The sequence below is a fragment of the Rhopalosiphum padi genome, chromosome 2 (assembly GCF_020882245.1).
Source record: "Rhopalosiphum padi isolate XX-2018 chromosome 2, ASM2088224v1, whole genome shotgun sequence".
NCBI lineage: Eukaryota > Metazoa > Arthropoda > Insecta > Hemiptera > Aphididae > Rhopalosiphum > Rhopalosiphum padi.
In genome coordinates this window covers 84301121-84320348 of record NC_083598.1, presented here as the reverse complement: position 1 = coordinate 84320348, position 19228 = coordinate 84301121, and the positions used below count along the sequence as shown (strand labels likewise).

The 19228-nt window shown below is 33.0% G+C and overlaps 1 protein-coding gene across 3 annotated transcripts in view; it reads right to left on the bottom strand.

The window, feature by feature from the left end:
- Positions 1 to 19228, bottom strand: part of LOC132923470 (uncharacterized) — a 124548-nt gene that overhangs the window by 99715 nt on the left and 5605 nt on the right. For all 3 annotated transcript variants that reach the window (XM_060987490.1, XM_060987488.1, XM_060987489.1), the window contains exon 2: positions 10509 to 10564. In XM_060987490.1, the coding sequence (XP_060843473.1) occupies positions 10509 to 10564 (56 nt within the window). The remainder of the gene's footprint in view (positions 1 to 10508; positions 10565 to 19228) is intronic.

Below are 19228 nucleotides of genomic sequence, written 5' to 3'. Positions count from 1 at the left end.
TTATATGGGAACTCGAGTCGGCCCAAGGACGCAATAATAACATTATTATTTTGAGTGTTTCGCATATGTACACACACACACATACATACATATATATATACACGACAGTACGCGCGCGACAGTATTGCCCGCGCGACCCGTTCGAAGAATACATTAGTATGCACCCACGAAGACGCCACCGTCTGCTGCAGGTTACATAATTTCAGTTTTTCTGGGTGAATGTCACACAGTGAAAACGTTACCGCCGACGATTATATTTCTCCGCATCTGCAGCGCAGACGAAGACTGACACACACGCGTAGATAAAAAGACAATATATATATATATACTCGTATTATATATATACATAATAATGCACCGTAGAAATGTGGCGCATTGTGCCTTGGTGCGTTATTCCATATAATATATTATGATATATATGTTCTAGATGTGTATCGTACGTAGGATATGAATATTATAACGAAATGTATGATAATATTCAAGGCCAAATTAAGACGTATAAATCGCGGTTGTGTAACATGCGTGGCGATATTGACGCGGCGACCGAAAAGAGAAATTGCAACGACGCTGCTGCAGCAAAGCCAAATGTAGTATATCTTCCTTTTCTTGGTCGTTTCTTGTCGGGCCGCGTGGAAAGCTGTTGATATTATTATGTTTATCCTGTTGATTCGTGAAACAATAACGATTAACGCTATTATGGAACGTTATTACGTGCACGCGATTATGACGTTTGAAAAATAATTCCCAAGCGCGAAAAGCGACAGTGCCGGTCTCATGTGTGTGTGTGTTTGTGCACATGTGTAGAAATTTGACCCGTTTTGCCAAATACGGACGAGCGAAAGTGAACCCACTTGTCCGTCCCGATTTGGACAGTCCGGAAGATCGACGTTAATCATTGTTGAACAGTAGTTGTGTGTATTTATTTCTTTTTCGCGCTTCGTGCGAGTTTTTTCCTCCTAATTCGTTACATGGATCCACCGCAATCGCTACTTTAATACGATTAAATTAAATCGCGGAAAGGACGAACGCGCACACGCAGGCACGGCCATAAAAATCGATCACGCCCTTGATATTGCAGCAGACCCCGTGTTTGTTGCGTCACAACGTCCACGAGTGGAACTAACATCACTATTGTGTCCAAGCGATATTTAAATATAGTTTTTATTATTTCGTTTTATTATTACTCTTGTACTACGCCATAATATATGCCTGACGACGTATATTACATTTGACGATAATTTGTTGAGAATGACATTATATTGACTTTTCCCAGAGTCAAAATACGAGCACGTGAAAACGTTATAATTTCGCCTAATGGTCAATGATACTCGCTCCACGGGTATCCGGACAAATCAATTTCATTAGTTATATTGTTATCGAATATGACCTTTTTTCTGTTTAAAAATTTCGTACAAATCGATCACTCTATTTATGACATCTTTCTAAAACATCAAAGGAACGATAACATCATATTTCGGAGAAAACGGCTATTCCAGAATAGCAAATATTCTTTTTTTTACACATATAAGTATACAAACCAAATATTATTGATGATTTTAGTTGAAACATATTTATGATCAAGGATAAAGATTTGTACAATAATATGGTTCAGCAATTTTCTTTTGCTTTCGTATGAATTAAATCAATATAAGACGAAAAAATAAATTATAATTCATCACAAGTATAAAATATTTCACGTAGTATAGTGTTATATAGATAATGTTTTAGCTAGGTATGTATAAACTTCTTTAAATCGTAGAACAAAATAGTAATATTTTATAAAATTATATTTTTTTATATCATTGCTATATTATAATTTAAATATTAATCTAATAATATTAAGTAAAATCTAGTTTTAGTATTAACGGAGTGAATAAAACATATTTTTTATTACTTGATTTCGATGCTAATAAACATTTTTTTTTATCGCTTTTTAATGTATAAATATATATGCGTGTTGTACTTATTTTAAATATAACTATTACTATCAAAGTATTAAATAAAAAAAAAACATTCAAAATATACGTAGGTATCTATTATAGGTAGAGGTATACCTACTTTAATATTATACAGTAAAACGATTTTGTTTTTTAATGCAAGATTTGATTTTAATAATATACGCCTGTTTAACCCATCATCGTACGATCATAATTTGATATCAACTATAAAGTACCTACAGAATATTCAACTATAAAGGTATATGATGCTTAAAACCATGTATAATAATTATATATTTATATATTAGTCTATAGATGACTTTGAAGATTTAGCGTCGAGTTTTCGTTAAAATTAATAACTCTGTCTTGCTAAAAAATAAATAAACTCGATTTCCATTTCCATTCCAGTATAATATGTATAAAGGTGTGTATATTAACGAATATTATATATATTATCCGGTCGAGGGGGTCCTCGGCCAGTCCAGCGTTTATATTCATAACTATAAACACTTTCACCGGTGATTCATTAATTGAATACACAGACGGAAACAAAAACCTAACGCGCGTGGTTTTAAAATGCATAATATGCACGACTATATGTCTATAAGGCTGGGTCCGGCATAAACTATCATTACATTGTTATTTACAAGCACCCAAGTTTCCAACGTTAACTCTATATGTGCGTTTTGAAATATTATCCACACACACACACACACACACACACACACACACACACACACACACACACTACGATGTGCATACCGTATTATATCACGTACACTTACGATTGTCGTCGTTCGTCACGGACTTCCTTCCGTACACGTATCTATAATAGGGTAAGTAATTCGCTGGCCGATCGTAAATGAGTGATGGGTATAACATTATTTTTTATTCATAACTATAAGCATTCATCATCAGTTATAATATATAATTATAAAAACAAATGGTTTATATATTTTATTTGTCTATTTGTATGGCCGAATTTAAATTTATAGATATCCAATCACGGTGTGTTCGGTTTTTTTTATTTACAGCCACGTGAGCTGAACCGTCGTCGTGAGCATTAGTGGGCGGAAAAACAAAAATAAAGAAAAAAAGCTGACCGCACGTATAATAATCACAAGCGACTCCGCAATATGGCTCGCAGAAACCGGTATTTTTTACGTCATCGACCTGAGAATGCCGAAGGAAAGCTTTAATAGGCTGCACGTTGTTTACAAACCGATTTAGTGAACACGGTAAATTATTTTATTCTCGGCTATTGTTTAGTCTGAACTAAACTACGTTATAATAACATAATTCAATGTACTTAACATACGTATTATAATACGCGTAATCGTTTACTAAGAAAAAAACATCCAATCGCTTCTGTATTGTAATTTTGTTTCCTCAATTTTCACGTAAAGTCATATACATATTTATTTATCATACTATACGCAACGGAGATGAACGAAATCGTCGTGTTGTTGACAGTAGACAAATTTGAGTCATACAGGGACATTAAATAAAATTATTTGGTAAAGTGTATTGAACTGTTCGGAACTCGAGTGGACCGCGCCCGGCGAGATGAGTAGATAAACAAATCGTCACGATCCGACAAATATAATTTGAAATAGAATTAATATGGGTATTATAATATATTTAGTATGATGATTAAGTATTAGGTGAAGACATTGCGACCGCTGCTTCGAATATCGACGATAACGTTTGCCAAAAAAAAAATAGAGGAAAAAAACTGAAGTAATAAAATAAAGAAATAAAATTATAATTTATAGCTGCACGCGTGTGCAGTTGAAATGCTCCGGGCCGAACGCCGGTTCGCGACTTACACATCGGTCGACGACGGACGTATTTTGAGAGGAGCAGCCTGCAATTTGTCGAAGACAGGTTCGTCGACCCCGCATCAGAAACGTTCAAAATCGTTATTTCTAAGCAAACATCGGCGTGGTCGCGGACTGCGTAAACACATATATAATATAACTGACACACGAAGACAATCCCGCGTAGTATAATATGTATGCATAATAATAATAATAATAATAATAATAGTGGTATAATACCCTTGGGTAGATCGTATAAGAACAAAAGGGGGAAAAGAAAAACTGGAAACATAATATCACGACCAAATAAATACAGGGGGCGGTGCGCGTTGTCAAAGTAATCTTCCTCCGCACCACGATAGTCTACGTTGTAGGTATATGTTGTACGACTATGGAGGTATTATACTGTGTATACTGCATACCGCCGCATTAAAGAGTCTGTCGCGTGTATGTGTGTGTGTGTGGAACGTAAAAAATATCGTTCATAATAATATATCATATCGATTACCCTCTAATAGTCCCGATAATGATGATAATAGTATGCACTCGAAAACGGTGTGGTAGTAATTTTTTTTCACTGTAATTAAAACGTCGATCGGTACACGGATAACATAAGACGTGCAGCGTTCGAGACGGCAATGCTTATGGCGTTTTACATGAAATCACTTAGCCATCGCCGAAAAGTGTATATTATGTAGTATGTACTTGTATACTTATACCTATATGGCGTAAGAATAACATCACAATATTATTTTATTGTACACACTGCAGCAAGGTTAACAAACAGGCGTGTGTAAATGTGTAATTATTATAAACGCACAATTCACAACATGAAACAATTGTCAATAACTATTGAAGAAAAAACCACGAAATCATCTAATGCTATTTACCTATAAATATACAACAATGTACATAGTTTTCGTGTGATTTTCGACCGATTTCCCGAATATTATTCTACAGGTGAATGGTTTAAGCCGAGTTGTATATATATATATAAATCGAAGCAAAACGAGAAAAATAATTATTGGCACGCGTGTACTACGTTATTATAACTACCTATACCTACCTACCAACCTACCTATCTAATTTACTTAATGATTCCCGAACACGCCGGCGCAACAACCGCGCGGTTTATAATGTGGAAGCCGTTCGCACGTCCGTTAATGAACTATAGCAGGTATATAATATATATATAGGTATATAAAACAATTTTTTTTCTCCCCATCGATGTTTTATGTACACATAATATAATCTCATTAACGTACAACAATAACATACTCGGTATAATAACAACGACGGCAATCGAGCGGTGTTGAGAGACTTCCGTCGTGCAAAAAAAAAAAAAATCGCCACCCAACCGGTTCTGAACTTTACACCTCCGGCTTTGTGTGGGTTGTTAATTTATTGGCCACTCTTCGAAATGGGAAAATAAAATACACAAACAAAATAACAGGCGCCCGACAATAGACAGCAGTCTATAATAAAATATATAATGTTATATTATATCGTCATCTCGTGTACAATGGCGCGCAAGAATGCCACCGAATCTTTATATACGTATTATAATACTATAATATAACGCGTATTACACTGTCGCATGACTAAATCGATCATCAACGTTAACAGCAGCCGCAGACGCCATTGCTCCGCGTCGATATACTATTATAATTTAATATTTTCATTATAGAACGAATTCAATTTTTCGAACGTGGGTACCCGCTATATATATTATACTCGTATATATACATTATCCACATATACGAATCGGATAGGCGGGAGGACTCGGACTTGTTATATTATAATATATAATAATATGCTAGGTAGGTACACTGACCATCGCGTACAATCCGCGGCGATGTATATATATATGTGTATATATATATATACGCACAATGCGCCTCATCGTTATGATATTATAACATATTATATTATTATATAGTCTGAGGCTATTGCAGGTATCACCGTCACCGGGGTATTTGTTTTCGATCATAGTATTATGTGAGGACGTGCGCGTGCGCAGGATATTATTAGGCGTACCTATGTATATATATATATATATTACGTACATATACACCTATTTTCCGATTTCTTTACGTCAACGTTCGTATAATAATTACACGACGACGGTCTTGTGTGTACGCCGGACGGTACACGCACTGGGGCATTCTATTGTCTCGCGCTCCAAACAGCACCCCCGAGGATCATATCTCTGTGTGAGATGGCACTTACTGCATCATATATATCATGTACACATTACAGACGACCATTAACTACGTAAATAACGCACGCTGGGTGCAGATGATAGTAATAAAGCGCGTCGTTATTACAATAATGTATTTTATGCGCGGTTGTGTTAAACGCGCATCATGATATTATATACATATACGTATAAGTACACTGGGCGAAGGTTCTTTTTGTTCTTAGAACGATTTTTTTTTTTCAAGAAGAATAAAATGCATAATATCATAATATACAGCATGTATATCATATATAATCATATTATAAACAATTCGATCTGATGAGAAAACCTGGGTAATCGAATTATTTTGAAATCATCATTTACTCTCGGATTGCCGAACTTGGAATTATATAATGATGATTATGCGGCCAAGTCGCGAACTGCTCATCACACGCTTTAATAATAAGCGCGATGGATGGTTGATAATCATCCGACAACGCGGTAACCTGTTATTTATTTTCAGTGACCACGGATGCCCACGAACGCTTCGTTGTAAAGGTTGTCGTTACGCTATTACTTCGCTAAGTTTCTATATTTTGGCATATTTCGTGGTAGTTCAACAGCGTTTTTCAAGGTTTTTTTTTTGTACCATCCGAAATCGTGGAAAAAATGCTAAACGTTTTTTTTTTTTTTTAATATACATCTACTGTGTGTTTAACTATATGAGAACGCTCATGAAATGTGTGCCCTTAAATCGAATCAATAAACAACGTGCTGTACTTGAAGTCTACGAACTATAATATGATTAATATGAATAATAATATGATATGCTAAACTGAAGCGTCACGTCATTTACCTACGATTATAAGGTTAGTATACCCTTGGTTTTTTTCCATTTGAAGACTACATAACGGTTTGTATTTATTAATCAAATTGAGTTCCATTCAATGCACCATTCTGTTTTCAATTACATCTTACACCGTACATTCGTTAAGTCACTTCCAATAATTAGTAATTTGACACTCTGAACGAATTAATATAGCTAATTTTACAGCACTGACGTGTTTAATTTAAATACCTATATATGATCCTATGCGTGACCAGACCTTGTTATCGGTGGATGGGGGACGGCAGAATTTTTAGTAACACCATCCCTGGTCAATTATTATCGTATTTTAAATTATAATTTATAAACGAAATTACTCGCAGGAAGAGAACAGAAACCCAATCAGCCATTTTTATGCACTCGCCTATATGTTGTGTTATAATTTTTAAGATGTAGTATGATCGATGAACGCAATCTGGTATGTATTCAAAACACGCGCTTTTCCGCTATTAGAATATTATATACCCATTAAATATTATATTATTATATGCGCGGTGTACCGGACTAAAATCGATTATTGATCAACCACATTCTATTTGATATATTATATGCAGATATATAGGTGTTGTCGGGAAATCTTGAACTTGGTCACATAACATTATTTTCTGTATACTAATGCTAGGTATATATTATAAATGTATATATAAACGTAATACTCGTATTATATTCCTTGAACTTGACGGCCGAATTTATGTATGTTTCACGTCAGTTATTGTTTTCACGCCGAACTAATCGATTTATTCACGCTTATTGCACTCTGTGCCAACTCGCGGTATCCTGTTCGACAAACAGAAGATTGTCCGTAGCTCTATATTATGTTTGGGCTATCTCAAAGTTCTCGAACCATACGGACATATAAGTTTATTTTGTAAATGCATGTCTGTGCGTGTGTGTATGTGTGTGTGTGAGCGCGCGCGTGTGTGTTCTAATCTTGAGATCCAGTGTAAAACGTCCATATATGCGTTTCCGTCGACGCGGCGATTTTAATGCGATCACGATTAATATAATCGTCCAAGAACACATTAGAGTTTAGAGAACTCAAATCACGATTTAAGGGTGAATGACTGCTCGTGCCCCGTGTTCGAGCCGAAGCCAAGTTCGATATTGTGTGCAATGCGTATTTACTATTTACAACATATATGTATTATGTATGTGCACCCGTACGCACTATACATAAAAAAAAAAATAATAAGAATAATATTATGTGGTATGCACTGCAACAATCGCAGCGACAACATCTAGTTACAATTAGTTTCAAAAGACCATCGACGGTCAACTGTATAAGAGTCGTGAGTTAAAAAATAAATAAATAAAATACATCTTTTATGTATAATAAATAATATAGACATAATGCGTGGCGTAACGCAGTAGTAATAGAATAACAAAAGTCGAATACAACACGTAATTCAATAGTTGTAGTATAGTATATTTCCTAGTTAAATTTTAATGATCGACCGAAACCAAAAAATTAAATCATTAAATAACATATAGTATGTATTAAACAGAATCGATAAAAAGATTAAATCGCACTGTTGAAAAAAAAATAGTTATATATTATTATACTATTAGATTTTGCAAACGGCCTGTTGAAACGTAAATACGATATTCTATGGAATTCGCAACAGAGTATTGAAAAACCATATACACAAGCTTAGATATTATGTTTACAAAACTAGTTTTCTTCAAACAATATATATATAGGTACCTACCTCGACTCGAGCTGAGTGCGAGACGAAGAAAACCAGTTATTCCTTTCGCTTGTCTGGCTATATATAATGTGTATATGCTTATGGTTAGTGTAGTCTATATAAAATATACATACCACTGCAATATATCATAATATATAAGAAATTATAGAAAAATTAATTTTCCATTATTATATTGATTCAATACATAGATAATATTATATTTATTCCGGTTATTCAATCATATTTCTATGGTATAGACCACCACGATAACGCGAGATGAATACAATATTGTATTTATTATTATGAGACCAATTATGATGGTGTACAGACATATTATTACAATAAGTATCAAAGTTGAACTATATAATTTATAAAAAAAATAACTACTCATAGGTTTTAGAGTACCTACCAACGACAATCGTTATTTTTCAGGAATTTACATTAAGCACTGACATGGTAATATTGCAGAGAAATTAAATCTAATGCAACTATATCAAACAATATAAAAACTCAAATCCACAATAAAGCAAACCTCAGTTCTGAACAATACTCAAACTCACTGAGCGCTTCTATGTCATACGTCATGGTTAAGTGTTAACCATAACGTATTTCAATATAATGTTACAACAAGTATTGGCGGCGATAAAAGAACCGAAAAAATGAATCATACGAATTATGCAAATCTCAAATGTAAATTATTAATGTTTAGGCGTCTGGCGGATCTACCCACGATTTACAGGTCAGTGAACAACAAATAGGTTTGTCTTTCTTAAATTACTATATCATAAATAATTTACATTTATTTTAAAAAAAAGTTGTAGATTTGTTAAAAATATTTTAAACACATACCTACACTAAAATATTTGTGAAAAATCATATATGGAAATAACTGCTAGAAGCGTATACTATACGTAGGTAATACATTATAAATAATAAATCTATTTTGTTTTGATAATAATGATGAAAACCCGTGTATTCGTGTTCAATTATAACATCAAAATTTATAATGAAATAAAATACTATTGTTTAGCCGTCTCCCTTTTCGCTTGAAGGATAAAATAAATTATAAAATTATGAAAACATATACTGCAAAATGTATGCACAACCTTCCAGTCTATGTATCTCAAGAACGCTTTTATTAAAATACACATTGTTTAGCCTAACGACGAACGTCGAAAACCAGGTGATTAACATCGACCTTCGGTCAAAATTAAAAATCTTTATTATCAAACTTGTTTTTCGTGACTTTCCATCAGTAAAATTTCCATTAAAATTATTATTAATTTAAAAAAAAAACACAATATCGCTATCTGCTATTCAATATGTGCTTCCGTAGTTGTTTTTAAAATGTAATCTTGGTGACATTATAATGAGATTTATTCCCATTCATCAGTTGACTTGCGAGATAATTCAAAATTTAAAATAAAAAATAGATCAGTGCGTATAGATCAACGTGGTCAAGTGGTAAGAAACATCAAGGTGTATAGTGATCATTTATTTGTGCAGATATTAAGTAAGATTTTGTACATTGGTGAATCATTTCTTTTTTAATATTCAAACCGGTTTCAATCACTATTTAATACTAGCATAATAGTAATTTCAATACTTTCCCCTCGATTTCGATATTATGATGATTGGACATTTGATCGAATATGAAAGTCGAGTATAAAGTTAGGATTCTATAACTATTAGTTATATTATAACTTTAAAGTACAGAATGGCGAGTTTTTGAAAATTAAAGTGTTTGTTTTAAGTTTTTAAATTATATTAATATAATAATATTGTGAGTATATATAGCTACAATATATATATAATATATATACCTAAGTATTATCTTTTACAGATCAACTTTCAATTATTTGTAATTTGAAACAATTTTGTAACTCAGTCTATAATTTAAAATTAAAATAATGAAATGATATATTTGTTTTGGATCAATGATGATATAAGTTAGAATCCAGAAGAATATTTTTCATATGATATCGGGTTGCTACTTACCAAACTGATGAGTTGCCACAGCCATAACACTGCAGGCAGGATGCATTTCATTTTCACTGCAACAAAACAAAACAAATAAGACTTTATTATTGACATCTCAATATAATAATAATTTCACTAGTTATTTAATATTAATCATACACGATAATCAATGATAACAATTTGACATCAGTAGGTAGTTCATTAATGATCGTTAATCGTTTAACAGTTTATCCGGTTGCCAATCATACATTTTAATCAGTACATTGCAATCGTTTAACGGTTTAGATATTATACAAAACGTATGTGTCGTGACAAGTCATTTTGATAATTACTACACTTTCCAATTTAAAATTTTTAATATAATTTCAATGAAAAACCACTTCGTGATTAACGCTTATTGGTAGCGTATTGTACCTACATATTATATTATACTTTTTTTTAGATCTGGGCCAATTTGCAAGAAGGGAAGGGTAGGAACAACTGTCATGCCAAATACGAAACACGCCTTCGTATCACCCACGAAATCTTTCACTGCATATACACCCATATATCATAGTGTTATTTTTTTACTTTCTATTGGCTTGGTAGATACTTTTGAAAACAATTGTCCGTTTGTTATAACTGTTCTTAAATGCATGTATACATACACATAATATTATTTACACATAATAAACACTACCTAGTACATTTGAATAATAAGTACTTAAGTGTAACTAAATATACGTACTACGTAAGCACATGCGTAGCTCTATTATAAGCCTCCAGACGAAATTAGAATAAATAATAATTAGCCTTAACAATATTATTGCATTAACGTCGTCAATACGATTTAAGTATAAATCAACTTTGGATTATATCTGAATAAAATATATAAATATGTTATAGGCAAAATTTGTTTCAAAAACAAAATAATGAATGTAAATTCAAATTTTTTATCGTTGTATCTGCATCCTGTCATGTACTCGTGTATGCATGTATATTTACAAATATAAAAAATAAAATTATATGAATAAATTTGAAAATTTAATGAGTATTCTACTTACAACACTAGAAAGGGACGGAAGTACTATTAATCGCTTAAAAATAAAATAATAATATATTATAGTGTAGGCAGTAAGCAATAAAATAAACGTGAGTTTGTATAATAACACTACTCATAAGTAGAAACATTTTAGATTCAAATATTGTAAAATATACCGTAAAGTTGGATGTACGTAATATACGCATGTATATTGCATTATATTACACTTTTCACGGAGAGGCAGAACGGAATTTTCCCACATTTGTATGTTTAAATACATACCGCCTATCCTATACTATATATCATAATGATAGTGTCTAAGAGTCATATAAAACGTGTATAGTTTTTAGTCATGTGAGCAATATAATATATGTATATAAATAATTTTATGATGAGGTATTTTTATTTTAAAATTAAAAGAATTGAGGAGATTCAGTCTGGTAGTCGATCGCAGTGCGTAATTCGCTAGAATATACTAAGCGTAACAAATACCTACATTTTTTTATGCAACTATTAAATCATCGGGATTGAGTAGTTAATTTTTTTAGTTAAATTTAACCGTTTTTTTTTTGCGATTTTTTCACCCCTTTTTCTGTATGCCTGTATGAATACACCTACTTCTCGTGGTTATATGTATTATAATATAAAGGTATCAACCACCTGCGTAGGGGAGCCGAGACCGACGACGTTCGCTCGGTGGTCTCCGATGACTAACCTTATCGTACAGATCACATCCGGCTAGGCGTATTTACATATCGACGGGGCACAGAAAATGCTTTATTGTATTTACTTGTTTGTGTCGCAGACGATTTTCCGCTAGTGTATATATATAAGTACGTATCGTATAGTGCTAGGTAACCGCGTGTTTGTATAAAAACTAGTAGGCGGATGTCTCTCGTGCGGTTTCAACAATGTCAAAGACCTGCATTCGGATTCACTTCATCAGGTATGCAGTCACTGCAGGCTATATACTATCTAGTATACGATAGGTATATACCAGCTATACGTATATATTATATATGAGCGAGTGGAGTCGTACTCAGTGGCGTAGAGTGCACTACTGTTGATGACTGCTGACATTGGTGTCCTTGAACATTTCTGGTCGTCGAATCGACCGAATATATATATATATATATATATATATATATATAAATTATATATAAATGTACATAAATATTTTTTATCGGCGTAATTAGGTACCTACTATTACGACAATCGGGCGACAGTTTTTTCCTCTATTGTTTGAGAAATCTTAAAGAAATATAGAAAAAAAAACCGAGGATTTGTCTGTCGGTAGGAAATCATCGCTTGTTAAATTTTAAATCAATTGCGGTCGCTGTATAAATCTGATTACGTCGTTGTATATATTATTCGCAGAAACGCAATTGAGAATACCGTATCTTTAATTTAGTGATGAATTAACGTAGGTACTGCAGTTAGCGGTCGACGACACTTTGGATAAGACACCGTTGCGTGGTTGAGATGGTTAGTATATAGTTGTAAACGAAAAAACAAAAAAAATTCTTCATTTTTTTTCACCACTTCTGGTGTGTGGGACTGCTGCAGCGCACAGCAGCAGACAACAAAAACCGTTTATGGAACTCGTTGTTTTCGTCGGTCGATAAGGACCTGCAGGATAACTTCTATTATACGCGTGTTTTCCTGCTGCTATACACAGCCGAGTCCTCGCGGCGTGTTATGTATACAAGACCACCGCTACTATATCACAGCAATCACACATGACGGACAAAGTCAAGGTATTTCGAGATTTATCGTCGAGCACTTATGGAGACGGCGGCGGTAGTGTTACGCGCACTGCATGAGGTGGTGTAGAACTACCGCCGTGAGGTTGACAATCGGTATGCGCACAAAGGTCAAAGAGGAACACGAGGGCAGGTGCAAGTGTTCCAAATGAAAAATGAGTGCCCTGTATGCATATACGCCTATAGCCGCATATACCGTTCCAATATATTGTATAATATATATATATATTGCGGAGAATGTTCTACTTAAAAGGTAACATGAATTATTAATTCTTACTGAGTAAGACCTCGGGTATCAATTGGATTTTTTTGGTGAAAGTGTAACGCGTTTTAGGGAAAGTTTAAATTTGCATCCCTTTCGATATATGTAATAGCAATACAAATTGCATTTGGTAAAATATATTTTGTACATCAAAATTTATCATCAATCATTAATTGCGTATGTATTTTATATTTTTAAAATAATTATGCGTAATAACCCGTTTTGATTATATTTTTCACATCGTATACAAAATTACGATAAATCCCTTTGATGATTTCAAAAAATTATTCTCGTACAAATAAAGTAAACTAAATTTTGTACACGTAATTTATCAAAACTCGTGTAATTCGCTAATAATTACAGTAGGCACCTGTATAATACGTACGATATAAATTATATAATATACACTTGTGCACTCGTATAATTACGTATATATATATACAGTATACACTGTACTATCGTTTTTTACGGATCTTGCCGGACAGCCATCATTACGCAGATTCATAGTCGTCCGTGTATTATTGTTGCTACTAGGATTGTTTGAACGAAAAAATTGCGGTTTTCCGCAAGGTCGAGAATCCGGCCAGTCGTGAAGCGCGAGGATGAGGTCCACCGTAAACGCGTCCTAATGTCTTATCGCGGGTTAACGACGCGACACGTAAATATATATAATATATATATATATATATATATATATTATACGTGCATATTCAATCACCGGAATAACGTAATATTACGAGCCGAGTATTGATGGGTGGAGAGGGGAGGACGTATACTAAGTTATTACTGCTATATTATTATTTAGAATATAAAAATAGTAAATAGCTCCTTGAATAGACGTAGGTACCTACGTATTTTATCAAACGAAATGTGTCGACCTATCTTCCACGACAGTTGACATTTTTTCCTTGTATATGTGTGTGCGTGTATGCAGTGTAATTATAAGACGATAATAATATAATATTATAATGCAAATTAATATAATATCTAGAAAGTATCTCTATATATGTACGACTTTAATATATATGTGCGCAAATATTATACATAAATATACGTTATTATTATTATAGATTATATTTTTTGCATGATCCGACCCACTGGTACATGCTATAATCATTATACATACGTCCTATCGTGCCGTGTATTGGGTTGGAAAGTTTCTTGAGAAGTGTGCGGCGGGCGCGGTCTCTCGGCGCAAGGCCGCGGCGAACCAGTTGCCGCGCGCGTCGAGTAGCCGACTAATGCATTTTAAAATTTCCGTTCCGGTAAATTCTTGGCGTTTCCAATTTCAAATAATAATTGTTTACCCATCATGTCCATTCCATATGATATTGCGCCATGCGAAATTTTTATTCGCAGATCGATTCGCCGATATGACTTGAAAACGCCAATATAACGCGTATAATCACGATGCCGCCGATTTTAAAACTAACCTGCACGTTAATTGAATATAATTTTTTCTTTCCCGCACAATATCCACTACGCCTTGTGTGCAAATTTTTCACTGCGCCTCGTATTATCTTACGAGTCTCAAATGTTCAAGGACTGGAATATAATAGTAGTTGCAATCCGGATGAAAATGATTATGCATTAATTATCGTTGCTGCACTTATATTTACTATTTGTATACATTATAATTGTAGTTACCTACATAATAAAATATATTATGCCATAGGCAAGGCGTAGGAATCAAACAATTATCCAGCAGATTCGGTCGCGATATTGCCGTAGAAACTATACCCATGTCTTACGTCCATGACGTGCATGTCGTATCTGGAAACAACATAACCGTAATGTTTTCGATTTTTTAAAACGTACATATAGACCCGTGTTGATAAATTGCAGCTGATTTGACGCGTCACAAAATAAAAGTTAATAACTTCGTCAACTTGAGTTTAATATTTTGTGAGAAAAACTGTTTGTCCAATGTCAAATGACTCAATGGTAATTGGCTTTTAACAAACAATGTGATTGCATCACATTGCACATTAGTACGTACATATCTATAAGGATAACGAGTTCTAAAAAAAAGTTTTAAAGATTTTTTTAGTTGGAAATTAAATTCCCGTCTTTAAGCATCTGCAATTAAGTACTTATATATATTATCAACAATGTCTGTATAATAAAAAAATATTTATATATAATTTGTATTTATTTATTGGGCTTACGTTTAAATGTAAATTTTTTTAATGCATTTCAAGGTATTACAATAAAAATTATTTGATAAACATTCTAATTACATAATTTAAGTATAAACTTGCATTATTTTCTTATTAATCCGATGAGTGAATGAACTTATATTTATAGGTATTTTTTAAAACTAAAACTTAGTTTATTTAAATACAATAATTTTTAAATTTTAATTTATAATACTCGCAGTTTCCAATTTTTATATATTTAAATAGTTTTTACTTTTTTTTAAAAAAAAAAAAAAAGGTCTTAACGTTTTAAAAGCATTTTGAAGTTGACAAATTTTAATTTCTCTAATTAAACCACAAACCTGTTCACGGATTTCCGATTCCCATTTTCGGTAAGCTCCCAGGTAAAAAGAAACAACAAAATTGGACAAATCCAAATATGGAATAACGTCATAAGTCATCAGGAGAGAGTCGAATTCTCCTCTCAGTCATAATATTTGTATGTAACATTATTAAGTTTTCGCTGTACCTAATATTTTGTTTAATTGTATTAACCCGTCTGGGAGACCCTTGCTACTTATCAATTCATCTCAAGGTGATCTTCTCCACAATAACCATTAACCGATGTGTATCATATTACTGGTCATAAAAAAACCACCTACTAACCGTCCAGTTAAAAATTAAAACGAAATGTTTACCCCTTTTCATTTTTGTAAACTCTACCTACATGTTTGTAATAATTCGTTCTTAAGCGTATACCGTACACGGCAACAGTTTAAAAAAAATGTAATAACTATTTAGGTAACAGCTGGCAGTAGACCAATATAACATTATGTTGAGAACAAATACTATTCGCACATCCATAATTATTTCGATGATTTTCTAACGGTTATGCAACAGATCATTGGATCGTGTAAACGGACATTTCGTGCATCACTGGTCTCGGACAGAGCGAAAGTGAATTATTATCGTGTTGGTCTTATTTTAATTTGTACAACGATATAATAATAAGTATATTGTTACAATCAAATAAACGCATGCCAACAGTATGCACTTTCGATAAGCTCCTTATTCGTATCCCGAAAACATAACATCAATTCGTTTTTTCGTCTCTAGACAATACTTATAGAATAAAATATAAAGATGATAAATTACTAACATAACGATCGAAATATTAGTTTTTACATAAAATATTTCCAAAAATATGTACCTACTAACCGGTTCAGCCGCTATATCATATTGATCAATAATAATATTATTTAATGTACGAATAGCGTGTGTATATATAATAAGTTCGGATCTAGTTAAAGAGTTCAAGAAAAAAAGCGGTTGACCAGATCAAAAAAGGTCACCACGACTTGTTTAGAAAAATATTTCACTTTCAAATCTGCCCTCCCACACACTGGTTTATTTTGTTCATTTTTTTGTTGTTGTTGTCGTTGTAGTCTCTGAACGTTCGCTATACACGCGCGCGTTCCTTGTTACGGAAAGAAAGTAAAACAGAGCATTGTGACGAACAATATTATCTGAGATTTATACACTGGCCTTCACCCGGTGGAATTCAAATGGCATAACGTAATTTTTACATTTGCAATACAAAAAAGAAAAAACGAATTAATCTAAATTCGTCATTTTATTAATATAGTTTGGTCGAAAGCCTAAACGAATTGATATAGGAAACAATACAGACTTCGAAGGTTGTTGATTATTTATATTCCATATGTCATTCGATTACTCGATGTATTTACGTACATTACATCTTCGCCGAGGTCGCTTGTCGTGTTTGCATAAAATTACATTTATGTCACATGTGGCTTTATGGCGCGGGCGCGCGTTTTAGGTGAGATGCAAATAAAACAAATATATGAAAACATAACGTGTGATTTGGCAAGACAATCTTACATGTCGAAAAAAGCCCCCAGACAAGCAATCTGGTAAATTGTCGCAATTAAAATTCACCGTACGAACACCACCAACAAAAGCAATTATAATACGCTATGATTTATACAGTAGCTTCGTGTTTATGGAACCCCGAAAGGAAACCATATTTTTGAAATGTACGTAAGACATATCAAAAACCACCGTAATATGTAAGTTTTGAGGTATTACATAAAAACAAATTAGATATAAAAATACAAACACAAAACGGAGAAGTGCGTGCTGTTAGCTCTTCGTGTTGTTAATATTATTATTATTATTATTCAATCTTTCAGACAGCCAGAGTGTTACAATATAATATAATATAAACGCCATATAAACTTGTACTTTCCTTGTACGGAATCGTTATGAAACAGTGTATACTATTGCAGAACATACGGTCCGACCGCAGTTTGACGGAACGGCCAAAACAATATTAATCAAACCCCCCACCATTGGTGCTCACCCACCAAGTTTGCGGTATAAACGATTTCGCCCTAAATCACGCCATGCGAACGGGGGCGGGCCGACACGTAAATAAAACATATCAAAGGTAAAGTGCAATAAATACTATAGAAAATAATATTTATAACATATAGGTCTCGTATATAGGTAACACCAACATTAAACGCCGACCGCATTGCTACTATACAATATAATAATATAATATATGTAATACATTATTGTAATGGTCAATAATTATGGCGGTTGAATAATACGCCAATGCTATATTATAATATGAGGGACCCTCATCAAACAGTATTCGATTAAAAAATATTAGGTTTGAAATGTTTATAGTTAAATACCTATGCATAGTATATTATTATGTGCGATTATTTGAATTAAATTTATGTATTATATTTAGTTTAACGTATAGGTAGTAGGTACCTATATGGGTGTCACATCGAACAATCGAAAAACTTCGGACCAGCCGATTACTTAAGTGTAACAAAACAAATAACAGACAAAGGTAAATAATATGATATCTATTCGCTCATAATAATATATAATAACGAGCATTTTGTGTTCTCATTTATATTCACTTCAAGGGCGCAATTGCGTAATATTGTTTAGCGTAAGTTTTGATGCGTAATTTTATTCTTTTTAAATATAACGCAATCAAAGAATGCAGAAAAACCTATAAAAAGAATCATATAAATATACCTACTTGAAATTTTATCAAATCGAAGATTATAATAATATGTCACAACAATAACGAACGTCTTGGAAAAAAAATTAAATTATAATATAAAACTCTGTCGAGTGTTTGACCGTGAATGATGGAACGACTGACGCCCAACCCTTAAACGCGGACGCGAACAATTGATATTAATATTCAATGGGTTATATAAGTACAAACAATAAAATATATATTATGTATATAATATATTATGATGCGGTCGTCTTGATGCAACTGAATTCTAAGAGAGATACAATTTTTAATTATCTCGACAAATAATAGTAATAATGACGAAGGTCTTCTATGGCCAGGATAGCTCTTTACAACCCTTGCAACAGATATCGTTGATTACAAAATCTAACGAGAATACTTTCTATAGAAGTCAGTGTATAAAGAAAATATCATTAGCAGGTACCACCGAAACAATATAAGCGTCAAATATGATTACGAATTACGA